Source organism: Electrophorus electricus, chromosome 7, assembly GCF_041902795.1.
Source record: "Electrophorus electricus isolate QZ-2024a chromosome 7, ASM4190279v1, whole genome shotgun sequence".
NCBI lineage: Eukaryota > Metazoa > Chordata > Actinopteri > Gymnotiformes > Gymnotidae > Electrophorus > Electrophorus electricus.
In genome coordinates this window covers 3,194,621-3,210,000 of record NC_137503.1, presented here as the reverse complement: position 1 = coordinate 3,210,000, position 15,380 = coordinate 3,194,621, and the positions used below count along the sequence as shown (strand labels likewise).

The following is a 15,380-nucleotide window of genomic DNA, read 5'->3' as shown; positions in this document are numbered from 1 at the left end:
TTGCATATCTACTTCCATTCTCCTGTTATAGGGGTTAAAGGTTAAAGGTCATCTCCTGTTAAAGGTGTGTTATAAAACAGGAGTGGTGACTACATATCATGGCTTTAAGCAGACTTTTATAACGGCTTGAAACGTCAAATAAAACCATCATGGCGAACTGGTAAAATCTTTACCCTTCGTCTCTGGGCCTCATCGTCCAGCAACCTGGCCTGCAGCTGGCGAACCATCACCTGTCTCTTCCACTCAGCTATAGGCCTGCCTTTCTCATCATGAGTAGGCACCAGATAGTCGATGTCACACAGGTTAGCCTCCTCTGTGGGCAACACCACCATCTTACTCTAACGAGAAAACAGAACACAACAGATTTGTGAAAAATCTGCTTCAAATCAGAGCGTGCTCCTAAAGTTTTAGTGCTGATTGTTTTTGTGGTTTGGAGAACTGAACTTTTTTTTTCCCCTTCAACCCAAACATATATCAAGCACAAGTCAATACGTTACTCAATGCACTACAGTTAAATGAAATTTAATTTAACTCAGTTCAAATTCAATTTAATTCAATTTTATATGTTTAGTGCTTTTTACAACAGACTTTGTCACAAAAGAGCTTCACAGACCATCTGCGTTGCCGTTCAACATGCACACTACTGGTAGCTAGCAAAGTCGGTGCAGTGGGAACAATTATTCATTGCGCTAAAAAAAAAAAAAAAAAAAAAAAAAACCACCACCACCACCAACAACAACAAATGCCGACTCCCTTACAGCGATGGTGAAGTTGTTGGTTAAGCCAGTCTTCTTGAGCGATGTGATTGACTTCAGATCTCCCAGTTTCATATCCCTCAGCAGTTTCTTCCCCGTGCTCGCAGGCCTGCTGGAGCCAAAGCGCTTCATCACTGCAGCGACACCGACATTATTTATTCTCCATCATATGTTTCTGCTCATGGTCACGATCATATTTACACAGGCTGATTAGCATGAGTCACTACTGCGGAATTCAGCCATTAAGTGAAATTAAGGGAGGATGAATCGGTGATGACGCCAGTTCCCAAAACGGGCTGTGTGGGGTGAAGGGAGCCGCGGAGGGCAGATCCCCCCAGGCCGACTCACCCGTGGTGGCCATTTGGACATGGTGGATGCCACTGGCCACGGGCTTCTCCTGGTGGACTGAGGAGGAGGAGGAGGAGGAGGAAGAGGGCAGAGGGGGCGCAGGGGGTGGGGCAGGGTAACGAGCCTGGGGGGTATCTTCAGTCTCAGGGTGCTGGGGGAAGAGATTACATGACGCATTAGTATGATGCGCTAGTATGACACATTACGCATTAGTATGATGCATTAGTATGTCGCGCTAGTATGACGCATTACGCATTAGTATGATGCATTAGTATGTCGCGCTAGTATGACGCATTACGCATTAGTATGACGCATTAGTATGTCGCGCTAGTATGACGCATTACGCATTAGTATGATGCATTAGTATGTCGCGCTAGTATGACGCATTACGCATTAGTATGATGCATTAGTATGTCGCGCTAGTATGACGCATTACGCATTAGTATGATGCATTAGTATGTCGCGCTAGTATGACGCATTAGTATGATGCATTAGTATGATGCGCTAGTATGACGCATTACGCATTAGTATGATGCATTAGTATGTCGCGCTAGTATGACGCATTAGTATGATGCATTAGTATGTCGCGCTAGTATGACGCATTACGCATTAGTATGATGCATTAGTATGTCGCGCTAGTATGACGCATTACGCATTAGTATGATGCATTAGTATGTCGCGCTAGTATGACGCATTACGCATTAGTATGATGCATTAGTATGTCGCGCTAGTATGACGCATTACGCATTAGTATGATGCATTAGTATGTCGCGCTAGTATGACGCATTACGCATTAGTATGATGCATTAGTATGTCGAGCTAGTATGACGCATTAGTATGATGCATTAGTATGTCGCGCTAGTATGACACATTACGCATTAGTATGATGCATTAGTATGTCGCGCTAGTATGACGCATTACGCATTAGTATGATGCATTAGTATGTCGCACTAGTATGACACATTACGCATTAGTATGATGCATTAGTATGTCGCACTAGTATGACGCATTACGCATTAGTATGACGCATTAGTATGATGCGCTAGTATGACACATTACGCATTAGTATGATGCATTAGTATGTCGCGCTAGTATGACGCATTACGCATTAGTATGATGCATTAGTATGTTGCGCTAGTATGACGCATTACGCATTAGTATGATGCATTAGTATGTCGCACTAGTATGACGCATTACGCATTAGTATGATGCATTAGTATGTCACACTAGTACGACGCATTACGCATTAGTATGATGCATTAGTATGTCGCACTAGTATGACGCATTACGCATTTGTATGACGCATTGTCGTATGACGCAGTGTTGCTGCTGCTGTTGTTTTACTTGTGTGTACATCACATGAGCATAGAATTAAAAACATGAACAGTGCGTATACAAAGTGTGTGACTTTGAAGTTATTCCTTGACTGGCGTAGTTTAATAGATCGCATAACCCAACCAGCTAAGCCCCAGAACACACCTCAGCCTAGGTATCATATTAATGAGGTTAACCTTAAGGCTGTCCATGTCTTGGTATGCTTCACTGATGTCTGTGTAGTAATCCCCCAGGCTGGGCTGCCACGGCAACGCTGGCTTCTCTCTCTCCTCCAAAGGCCGAGCGGCCCAGTGCGGCTGCAGAGAAACACCAAAACAATGGAGCCTCGTACCGTGCTCGGCCCACCATGTCTGTGGCAGAGAATGAGCTGATGATGGCTGCAAAAATGGGCCAAGGTGAGGGGGTTTGGAAAAAAAACCCCCCAAAAAACGCTGCAGTGAAGGGAAAACTCAGTACACACGGCATGGAAAGATTTAGTCTGACCTTAATTGACCTGTAATGTCCTAACCGAGTCTGTACAGAATGCATATCAAATGTGGCCCCTGCAAGAACGCCCTTCATAATACACACACACACATGCACACACACACACACACACACACACACACACACACACACACACACACACATACTCAGAGGATCAAAGGGGATGCTGATACGCAGTACCGTGCTGCTGCTCCTCATCGCTGTGCGGTGGTCCTGCTCGTTTCCTCTCCCAGGGCACTTTGATGTCCAAACAGCGTGAAACGCGCTGTGACACGTCTCGGGGCGCGTCTTCCCAGAAAGCTGCGCAATCCGTAAACAGATAAACACGGGGCGGCTGGTGGAAATTGGGATACGATGAGCAGGGGTAGACGGGAACAAAACACAACCCCGGTCCTGTCTTTCCGTGACCTCTTCCGCAGCGGTTCGGCATCCTCTCCCGCGACCATCTGCTCCGGCGAGCGGCTTTAATCAGAGTCGGTGGACAGAGCAGGCGCCATTTGGTTCCCATTATCTCGGCCGCTTCTCCGCAGCTACAGCAGGGAGGATGGAGGAGCCCTACAGCCGATTCCACAGGCCACACAGACGCCGATAAGAAAGCAAAGAGCCGAGAGGAGCAATGGAAACACTCCACACGTGGTGGTGCTATTGACGGGAGGCGCGCTTTGAGAAGGACCAGGAGATACAGGCTCATATTATACAGGAGTGATCGTGTCTTTGATAAAGCAACTTACTCCAGAGGTTGAAAAGAGAGAGAGAGAGAGAGAGAGAGAGAGAGAGAGAGAGAGAGAGAGAGAGAGAGAGAGAGAGAGAGGGAGATGTTTACGCAACGCCAGAAGACGTGCGTTTCATGTGCGAGGGAGACAGCTCTTGCGTTATGATGTTTAAGTGTCCAAAGGTGTCCGCACTACACTTAGTGCACCGTTTTCACACATAAGGTACAAAATGCATACTTTAAACAAAGACTTTATGACTGCCTACTTTTGTTAAGATTTAACTAATATATGGCATGCTAAAACCCATTTCCACTGTGGCTCTGAGGAACTGATGGATCTGAAAGTGTTCGAGTTTAGGAGGGTTGAGCGAAAACGCTATGGACGGTCTAAGCTAAACCTTCACACGGTAAACATGGACTTCATGCTGACCTCATAAAAAGAACGACAAAAACAGACCCATTCTATGAGGTGTGTAGGCCGTATACACACATTCTTTCCATATCATCAGTTACAGCATTCCTGTGCTACGTTTCCACAGCGTGCAGTCGTGCGTTCTGTGGAGCGGTGCACTTTTTTTTCCTCTCTTATCCTTTCTCTTCTTCTCTCCCCCGATGCAAACAGGGCGAGCAGTCAAAGCTGTTGCAACAAAAGCAAAATGTAGGACGCACAGCATGGAAACATTTAGGTTGACCTCGCTTGACCCGTGATGTCCTAACTGTGTGCATACAGAATGCATATCAAATGTGGCCCTCCAAGAACACCCTACACACACACACACACACACACACACACGTATGCATGCATGTATGCGTACACACATGCACGCAGGCATATTAATAAACAAGCACACACACCTGAATGCACACACATATGCGCTCACAAGCATGCACGCACGCACACAATCTCACACACACGCATGTGGAACCATAAACGTTCTACATCCATCAGCTTTGAGGTGAGTATAGCTAAAAAGCTTCAGTTACTGTAACTAGAGAAATGCTAGGCACTCTCTAAACACAACTCAGAATAACAACTCTGCTTTTTGCTTATTAGAAACTAGAAGCTATTACCGCGTTACACAATCACAAAAGTTCACATATGAAAAAAAAGGTAATTTTTTTAATGGTAAAGAAATTATTTAATGGTAAAGCTTGTTTGATGTGGACTTCACAAAGCAAATTCCTGATAAGACAAAGAATTAGTGAAGACCAACATGCCTGAAGATATACAGCTCGTAAGTGAATAACACCTGCTGGATATTACACACCTGAGAGGACCTCTCATCTAGTACTTCACCTAATGTACAAGACAAACTCAAAATGATGAAGGACCTGAACTTAATTAAAGAAGGCAGAAACCTTTATAGCTGTCTACTGATCAATAATGGTCTAGAAACTTTAAAAATACATATGTTTATATACATAAAAATATAGGACATGTACAGCACTGTGTGAAAAGATATTAGCAACAATATGCATATATGCAAAAAAAAAAAAAAATTAGCATATATAACAAAAAAAAATTTCAATTAGCTTAATAGTGATGGAAGATGCTGTTACTTACAAGACCCTGGACCACCTGAAAGTTTTCCACACAACCCGTGACTGCTGACTCACTAACAAAGACCAGTCACCGACTCCCAATCTGCAGATCAAAGCCAGCAGCCGTTCTGCACCATCAACAGTATCCCAACCACTGGCATGATGCCAAGGCTGCCAACGAGCAGAAAACTCCGATTGGATGGCTCCCTTGACCCGCACGGTGGATTGGCTGGCCAGCAGCGCCGCTAACGGGGGACTGAACCAATAGCTGCATCCAAACAAATAGCGTCCGCAATGGAGAGGGTGCAGGGGACAACGCTCAAATCAGCTGGGAAGCAAAGAGATATTGTATCTCCTGCTTTCAACAGCAGGCAGCTACCATGTCACGGGCTCTAGTAAACTATTACTAACGGAAATAATCGGTAATCGATAGCACATGGGTCCCTTTGTGATTAGGCTGGAAGGACAGTGTGTGATCGGATTTTCAGGTGACCTCTTCATTAGCCACTGTGGCCTGGAAAAAAAAAAAAATTAAAAATTGAAAAACTCTCGGGCCAGTCAACAACTTTAACGCTGCTGGCGTCAAATGGCATTGTATCCAAAACAACAACACTGGACTGCTTTCAGTGTAGAACCTGAGGAGTTAGGATAAGGCACAGGTAACCAGATGCCAGCAGACAACATATTTCATATACATTTCAGAAAGGTCACCCGTGTCAGTTTTATGACAGAGTCCTACATAACCTTTGGATATTGGCGTGCCTACATAAACCTTCATTAGCGTCAGTCAAAGAGCCTCATGGCTGGGGTCTCGGTGCCAGTGTGAAAGGTTTGGATGGTCCATCCTGGTAAATATCACTCAGATCAAATGTTGACAAATTCCACAAACATATTACCAATACCTAATGGATTGGTTGGTGCATTGGGAAACAAACAAGATCTTCCCATTCACCTCTTTCCAGATTAATTCACCACCAGAGTGCCTCTCAAGTATTTATGTCATACAGAACAATGCAGAGTGCAGGATGAATCCAAGTTCTCCTCTACAACTTAGTTTCTATGTTTCCGTGCCATGAAAGACAGACCTGTTCTTCTAGCCCCAGACCCCCACCTCAAAGCCAAATCTAAATTAATAAACATCCAGCTATCCACAGGATCATTTCCTTTAACATGTTTTATGGCTCTGAAATTCACACCACTTGTACTTGCAGTGTGCTGCTCTTTCAGGAAGAATCTTTTTACACACTTTTAGCTGTGTGGTAAACACAATTTAATGCCAACATCTGACCAATATGGTTGAAACATTCTTGCAATATAACTGCAGGGTTGATGAGAAACATGCTTCCGGATTCTTCTTCAGTAATCAAGAGCATGTTACACTTGCAACATAGCTCCCTTATCGCCCTCTAGTGGTTGAGGCATAGTGTGCTCACGGTGGATATCGGGTCACTGACGGAGCGTACATTTTGGAATTGCACATGTTCTGTACAATAAACAAATCACTCATAGAAGCATTAAAACAAAATGAATAATATCACCTCAGCTCAGTTTCCAGGATGCTCCACAACCCAACCGTAGGACTTGTGGGTAATATAAAGATTCTATGAGTGCCCCGAAGGGACACATTTAAGAGAGCTGGCCCCTCGGCCCCCTGGCTGAGAGAGAGAGCGGGGGAAAGCACAGATCTGTGTTGTAAAATAAACCTGTGCTCTGCTTGTTTGATTACAGCTGTCTCAGGAAAAAACGGCTCTCGCGCTTCGAGTGGCGGACGGCTCCCAGGGAGGGTGACCTCTTTGGGATGAAACCCAAACATGAGGAAATGCCTAGCACGCAACTCTCTGGCTGGCGGCCCAAACAATCCATTACAGGCACCGGGAGGAAACGAGAAGGCCTGGCCCCCACCACATTAAGGTGGAACCAAACCCTGCAAACATCATGGCAACTTGCAAATCTGCGACACAGAGGAGGTACATAATTAAATCACAAGTCAAGCGGAGTCTGACTGAAATACCAAGTTACAAATTATGAAACTAGATGTTTGGACCACTAAAGAGAAGAGCGTAAACCAACATAATAAACACCATCAAAGCATATCCACACTGTGTAATAAGGGGGTGGAGAACCAGATGATTAAAAAAAATAGTCAAATTATCCTAGACTGAAAAACTCTTGTCCAATCCCATTTGTCCAACCTATTCTAGTTATATACCATTTAAATTCCTATTGAAGTATCCAGAATATTCCCTGTCTGATGTTCTGCCCCATCACATTCTTTGTTGCCCTCACTGGATTTGTGTTTAAGTTTTTAACAGTTTTGTTCTACCTTTGGGTTTTTTATGTTATTTTACACTTCGGCACTTTGGCTTTTGTACTTTGGCCACCGACACTGTCTTTGACAATCTCTGTTCATAAGGTACCAGACACCAGCAGTGCCACACAGACGGGCTCCCCATAGCTTACAGGGTCGGGAGAATCTAAAGGAAGAACGGAACAAAAAGACATCCATCGGATGCACACTTTATGCCAACAAACATTCTGCGCTCTAACCCTGCTCCTAGATTGGATTTCCATTTCCAAGCATTGGAACGGTGAAAACCCTGAAACTGATCTCCATGGATCCCATAACTGGCTCTACCTGAGCCAGTCCAGTAGAAGGTAAGTGATAGGCCCTCGGAGCGTAAAGAGTGCAAACAGGAGCATCAGGTGCCTCCGTGCGCGTGCACACACACACACACACACACACACACACACACACACACACAGACAGTAATTAGCTCCCTATTGTTGTGACAGGGTAGATCATTTCTAGGGTTTGGTGGTGCCTGGAACCTCTAACCTCATCAAGATATGAGCTCCAGACTTCTTCAGATACTTTTCTTGCATGGCTGATGAAGGACCTCGGTTTGAAACATTCCGTTTCTCTGGGAACCCTCCGTATGTCACTGCAATTTTGACTACACCTACACCACCACCACCACTCTAGGGACTGGCTCTGAGAATACTAACACTCGACAGTAGCAAGGTTGTTGTGATTGTCTCAAAGTCTCAAAGTCAAAAGCCACCAGTGAGTTACAGTATTTCCAGGGAAATTAATGGGATTAATGACAATTAGAAGGCTAATTGTCATATGGCTACTGCTATTCACTCTGCTATCCAGCTCTGCACTGGAAAAACCAGAGTGGAACTGACCCACAGTTGACGTGCACATGAAGACTGAGGAACGTCCAGAGTTCAACAGCTGAGGAGTCAGTACACAGTATGCAAGTTTGTATATCATAAAACCAATTTATGACACGTCGTTATAGGTTGCAATGACAATGGATGAGATTCAGCCCTCCTACAATTCGAACAAATCACTAATTCTGAATTATTCCCTTGGTACCTCAGCGCTGCACAGGAGGAAATCTGAGACACTCTCTATATATCAATCATAGACTGAAGTGTTATTAGCAGAAACAGCTGGGAATACAGTTTGCCTCAAGATAATTCTTCTAAATGTACCGTACATGCTCTTATTTTGACACATAGAAAAAACAGTTCCAAAAAAAAAAGTGCTTAGTCGTGGGATGGAATATATGATAACACATGAGTATTCCCATGTAGAACATCCCATTGGTTTATGCCTCAGCTCCAAATGTGGACATTTTTTTCCTGTTGGGTTGAATGGCTGATCCCTGACCAATTCCTTTGCCTCTGACCACCCCTGAAAAATTGATGGCTCAAACTTAGGAACGTCTTGCTTAGTGATCAGTCGAAGGTCTCCTTAGGGACCACCGTGATTGTTCAGATGTACATCTCAAAGGCCCCATTTCAGCTGTGGCCTTGTGAAAACAGGCACTGGATTATATGATAGCATCTCTCATTGCCCTCTCACCTCACAGTGCTCCCAGAAGGAGAGGAGGTGTCAGTCAAAACAAGCAAGGTGACTGAGCGGCTAGCCCTGGGGTCATGGGGTCACAGGTCTGGTGTAACTGAATACAAAGCTTATGAATTCAGTGCAGGTCATACGTTTAACGAAACCAATCCGCTTTTGTTGGAAAAAGACCCAACGCTGGCTGGTTTTGTGGCCTTTTAATGCCGCTTGACTTTTGCATTCGATTTTTGCGAACATGACCTGTGCGGTTAACAAACTTTTTTTTTCAGTACTGTGTTCTTGTGATCTACTTTTAGACAATATTACAATACTTTTATACCTCTGCAACAAAACCTTAAAAGTCAAAGACTTTACACCCTAAAAGTCTTTAAACCCTAAAAGTCAAATTACTTTTGCATTCGATTTTTGCGAACATGACCTGTGCGGTTAACAAACTTTTTTTTTCAGTTCGTGTTCTTGTGATCTACTTTTAGACAATATTACAATACTTTTATACCTCTGCAACAAAACCCTAAAAGTCAAAGTAATAGTAGCAGAATCTGTTCTGATGAACTGTGAGTAAGCCATTTTGCCTCGGGGCATGGAAAACACTGCATGACTAGATGGAAAGAGAGAGAGTATTTGCGACCGTGTGGTACTGTAAAAACTAAAGATCAACCTTCAGACAAATTCAAAAGTGAACATGGGACAACAACCAGAACAACTTGATTTTATAATACAGTGCAACCGAAACCCCTACAGAGCGTAACAGAGCAGCCCTGGCTCAGAGCATTTTAGACCTGCAGGGATGCCACCTGATGGGTCAGAGAGACACGAATGATCCCGTGGAAGAGCGAAGAGTAGCAGGTCTTACGTTTCTCCCTGCCAGCCGCTGGTACCTGGCGCACTCGTAGTGGGCGTTGTACTCAGCCAGGTTGGCGACAGTGAAGCCATCCACGTCCTTCTCTGAGGGTCGCAGACTGTGCTGCACTAGGACCCTGCAGCACTGAGGATATATGGGACATCATTACTCATTAGCAATTACACAGCATTTTAATTCAGCAGCGATTAATTATACTATTGATACAATTACCAAATAAAATTTAAAAAAAACTAAAAAGGGTAATATAAAGTTACAATAAATAAACAATTAATAGAATTCCAGCACTCTTGGACCCATAACTAGCGATGCTGATTTAAGATACGATTTTATGTCAGAGAGCTACATGGATATAACAGACCTTTGAAATAAGGTCTCTCAGGTCACTCAGTCCTTGTTAAGTCCTAAGTGAGATATTTGCCCATGCGTGCTCATGCTCAAAGCCGGTACCTCCAGCATTGCGTTCTCCGCCGCGTCGTGTAAAGGAGTGCCGCCCCAGTAGTCCTTAATGACCTTCGACCCCATGCGCAGCAGCGTGTCCAGGATGCGATGATGGCCCCCCGCTGGCGGCGTAGTGCAATGCAGTAGCCCCCTCTATGTCCTGACTGTTCAGACTGATGTCTGTGAAGGAGGCCTGTGAAGTTGGAACAGCACAGCATCACCACACTGTAACAGACGATGTTTCAAACCAAGAGACACAATATCTTCTTAGGTTCTTGTTTTAGTATGATGGGAACCTGAGTCCTTTGACCTGTCTGCAGTAGGTAGTGCAAAGAGAAAGAGCAACTCAGGGCCAAGAGTCATGCCAAAAACTCCACAGCAGTCTTCTCAGGAAGGACACCCGAACCTGCAGACCTGCAGGGCTTGGTAACCGTGCCTGTGTACCTAGTACAGAACGGAACAGGAAGGCTCCTAATCCAGCCTGTCTGCTGCCTACCGTGTGTGTGTGTGCTGTATATCTCACCAGCCAGACCACCAGAGAATGGTGGCCCATGTGGGCCGCCGTGTGCAGAGATGTCATGCCATCCTTGGCTCTCAGATGCACGTCAGCTCCACAGTCCTTTACCAGGTACTCAAGCATGTGCAGGTGCCCCTCCTGACAGGCCAGGTAGACAGGCGTGGCTCCAATCAAAGTCTGACGGTTCACACACCTGGAAGAAAGACGCACCACCAGTTACTTTCAGAGGAAAACAGATCGATCACGTGGAACCTTCGCGATAACCCATTAAAACTGACCTGGGTGACCGCTGGGTGTCTAAAATCTAGTCACCAGATACTTTCATGAAAGTACAGGTTAAATGTAGGTAGACTAGTGCTTGCACAAAGGGCATGACATCTCTATACATGCAGGCCATTATTTTTTATGTTCTTTGCTAATGCCCGCTTGACCCTCAAATCAGCCCCTTCGACCCCGACATTCAGACATTCAAGAACTCTGTTTGACCTGAGCGTGGCTGGCAATAAGAGATCTGGCTCATCTGTTCCGGACACAATCCTGCCATATGCAAAAGAAATCATGAGATGTCGAATCACAATACACTTTCTGAACCTAAACATGAGATCTCCAGTGTGTACCGATGGTTAAATATAGAATAGTTAGAGAGAAAATTGCTTTACCAAATCTTTCATGGCTCCTGCATTGGGACATAGTACTAAGCACCAAGAATTACACTCTGCAAAACCAATCAGTGTCTTCTCTATTAATCACACTGGGTTTATATAAAGTTTAAGCGATCTCTTGAGCATTTGGAAGCCTTGTCATACTCAACAACAACCTGAGATCTGCAGGTTTCAATTCACCACTCAGAAGCATATCTTGATCTTCTTGTGTGACTGGCCTGTAATTTGCTTATGGGGTATCACGTAATTATGAATATCTACTGTCTCTCAAGAAACAAAACACGTACAGCCATGAAAAAATACAGGCTAAGCGTTTAGAATATAAGAACTCTTTAAAACAACAGAACAGCTGTTAAGAACGTTACAGAACACGAGGACTTTAAAACGTTAGAGGTAATTGGAGCGCCGATTCATTTCTGTGCAGATCTCCTTCCACAGACTTTACCTTCATGTCCAAAGCTACAGCGCTGAGGAAGGGTCCCACTTCCAGCCCCTCGCACTCGCTGGATGCAAGCTCTGCGTCTAGAGCTCCAGTTACTGTAGTGTGTGACAGACTGGCAGCCTTCATCCATTCAATACCTGCTAATCTTTAGCCACTTGTAATTGGTTGACTCCGGATCCAAATGGCATAGCTATGCACCTGATCGTATACAAACATGAAGACGTGCTCACACACTCACACACACACCTATCTGTGCCAATGCATCCCTTAGTGTCTCGGATCCCATAGTTGACGTTTCATTGAAGCATAAAGGATCTGTATATCCACAATAGTAGGAAGAGTCAGACCGGTCTACAGGTTTGCACAAACAATCCGATAATGTGACTTCAGGATGAGATTCAGCATTAATTTTCCTCCCCTGCTCCGACCACCTAATTAACCTGAGACCCTAAGCTGCTAACCATTAGGCCAAAGTCTAACTGGCCAAGGCAATAACTGAAGCAATGGAGTAAAAAGCTCATTTAAATTCATTACAATACATAAATTAAGACAGAATTAATATTGTATTATTAAATAACTCAAATTTTAAGTACCCAATGCACCACAGCCTTATATGTGCACAAAATTGTGTCCTTTATGTGCTCACATGTTTAATTCATGTTTCATTCTACAGAAGAATGTAGCTGGTTACATAAGATACAAAGAACATATACAATTACATACAAACATGCAACATAAACACAAACACAAACATAAACACAAACATAAACATAAGTAGGGGGCTACGTGTGTTTCCCTGATGCTGAGTGTACATTTCCTGGTTCATTGTTTGGCGGACAGGACATGACACAATGGTTACGATCAAAACCTTTTCCTATTACAGAAATAGCACGCTATCCTGTTGTCAACAATTTTACAGATTATTTCCAAGTACCCACAATGCACTTTATATTGTAGTATTCTGCTGATGTTTGAATAAACTGAACAAAGTTACTGTCTCACCCAAATTCCACTCAGCTCACTCCAGAGGTTAATTAACTAATTCATTTAACCTTTATATCTGCCCTCAGATTTAACACACACACACACACACACACACACATATATGTATATATATATATATATATATATATATATATATATATATATATATATATATAGTAATGCAATTTTATGAACATTACATCTTTACTCATATTTATCAAATCATGTGAGAACTACAGAAGAGCCAAACTCATTTGCAAGCCAGCATGCAAGATATTGAAGAATATCTGCGCTGTATAAAAGTGATACTGTGTGTGTTGTGAATATTATCCACTACTCCAAATGTAACGAACAATAATTAGTAAATCGTTTACATATATGTGGCAGGTGTTTAGAGGTAGCCTCCTACCCTGGAGCTTGGCCAATCAGAAGTTTCAAACACGCAAGGTCATCCTTGGCAGCAGCGTAGTGGGCGGGGAAAGCCCCACAGTTGGTCTCTTGATCAGCCCTCCCCCCGAAGGCAAGCAGCCAATGGACAACCTCCGCCTTCCCAAACCGCGCAGCGAGATGAAGTGCAGGGGCCCCTGTTGCATCTTGCTCCTGAAATCAAGGCCCGTGTTTATGAAAACTACACAGTGACATTTCCAAAGACCCGAACAACGAATTACATCTACCAAATTAGGCAGAAGTGGCTGCCCTTCTAAAGTTTTAGCAATTTCAATGAAGATGTCTCTTTATTGATTTGAATTGACCAGTGACATAGTGGGTGAAGAAAACCAACAGTCACTCCATAGTGTGTTACAGTGTTTATGTTGTTATTTATTTTGCAACACAACTACAAACCTGACAGAATATTTTGGTACAAGGAGGTCACAGATGTCACCACACCACCATTCAAGCAGTGGCTTGCAGCGTTGCGTTCCCTGACAAACGCGTCCGCCAGCAAGCCCTCAGCTGGTCTCCATCTTATTGCTCCAATCAAATTAGGAAATCCATCTTTATTCAATCAAGCTAAGGAAATGATCATTAACAATTCAACCCCCATGGACAACTTTGACCTCACGCTGGCATACACGGCCAATAAAAAGAAGCCCTCCTCCGCCCATTACTGAGAAACTCCAGCCGGACCACCGACCTGGACGAACGTTATCGCTTTGGCGAACGATAACGGGGCACTTAAAAACGCGCACCTTAAGCGAACCCAGCTGGCCGCAAATTCGAGCAAGAGTTTGTTGAGGTTGAAAGAGCCGGTTTGCATTAGTGTGAGCGAGGTGCCTGGGGCCCCGCTGCTTCTCGTTAGCTTCGTCATGCAATGCGACTGGACAGCGAGCCGGTGGAAGCCCTCCATACTCTCCAGTGGCCGTGGCCCCAACGACCCCTGATTAGGTGCAAGCCTACATTTACAACAGGTGGCGATGACCAGTGTTGTTTAACACATGAGCTCAGTGTGTTGCTATCCTTGTTTACCGCATGCTCTCAGGAAACAAGGTCACGGGAGCTTTTATTCAGCCGCAAAAAACAACTGCTTTTAAACTGTACGTATCCACTTTCTGCGCCTCACCGAAAGTCACCGGCGGTTATGTATGAATTCCATTATGGCTCGGCTTGTGAAATGTGAGCTCCACTCAGCTCCGGAGGATAATTACTTTTAGCCACACTAACCCCCAGCAATGTGCTTTGTGCTGCATACAAAAGATGAAACCGCTACGGCTCAGGTTACACAGGACACCCTATATGTCTTCTCCCCATATCTGTCCGTAACCCTAGACGACAGCAAGCTTATATCAAACACTGCCGTACCTGGCCGGCGCCCGGCCTCTCACCTGTACGCTGCACGCGGCACACTGCACCAGCCACTGCACCTCGCACGCGTGTCCGGTCGCCGCGGTGTCATGGAGCGGCGTGGCTCCGTTCAGCGCCCTGCTGTCCGCAGCCATCCTGGCCTCCGTCACCAGCAAAGTGCAGGCAGTCCAGCTGGCCAAAGCGTGCGGCGTGGTGCACCGGGCCGGCTGCCGTCAGATGCCCGGCCGTGGCGAGCGGCCTCAGGCGCTCCAGGTCACCGGCACGAGCAGCCGCGACGGCCTGCTGTAGTACCATCTCCGCCCCGCCATCCTCGCCGGCGCTCAATACCCACCTACATCCGGACAGGATCAGCCTACCCTGACCACACACACACGGCCAGTGGAAGCTGACACCACTGCGGCAGACAGCAGGCAAGCGAGCGTGTGTGTGTGTGCGTCTCTCAAGGGCGGTGAGGAGCAGGTGAGGCCCGCTGAGCTGTAAAGGTAATGAAAACAGCCGTCTGCGGCACAAAAGCCCGACGGCTCGCGGCACAGTGGGCACCTTTGTTCCCCGACAGACACGCACCACTGCACAGCCGGAGGCCTGCGGAAACGGGTCTACTGAGACTCGAGTAATAGGAG

General features: G+C 45.2%; 1 protein-coding gene across 1 annotated transcript in view; it reads right to left on the bottom strand.

Moving 5' to 3' along the window:
• espnla (espin like a) overlaps nt 1-15,214 on the bottom strand; it is a 16,903-nt gene extending 1,689 nt beyond the window's left edge. The window contains 12 exon segments of the mRNA XM_027007742.3: nt 1-22; nt 174-338; nt 759-889; nt 1,104-1,254; nt 2,615-2,734; nt 9,906-10,037; nt 10,362-10,472; nt 10,474-10,545; nt 10,876-11,062; nt 13,367-13,557; nt 14,781-14,912; nt 14,914-15,214. The exon segment at nt 1-22 is cut by the window's left edge and continues 1,689 nt beyond it. Of these exon segments, the coding sequence (XP_026863543.2) occupies nt 1-22; nt 174-338; nt 759-889; nt 1,104-1,254; nt 2,615-2,734; nt 9,906-10,037; nt 10,362-10,472; nt 10,474-10,545; nt 10,876-11,062; nt 13,367-13,557; nt 14,781-14,912; nt 14,914-15,054 (1,555 nt within the window). The 5' untranslated portion in view covers nt 15,055-15,214.
• Between the last annotated feature and the right edge of the window lie 166 nt (nt 15,215-15,380).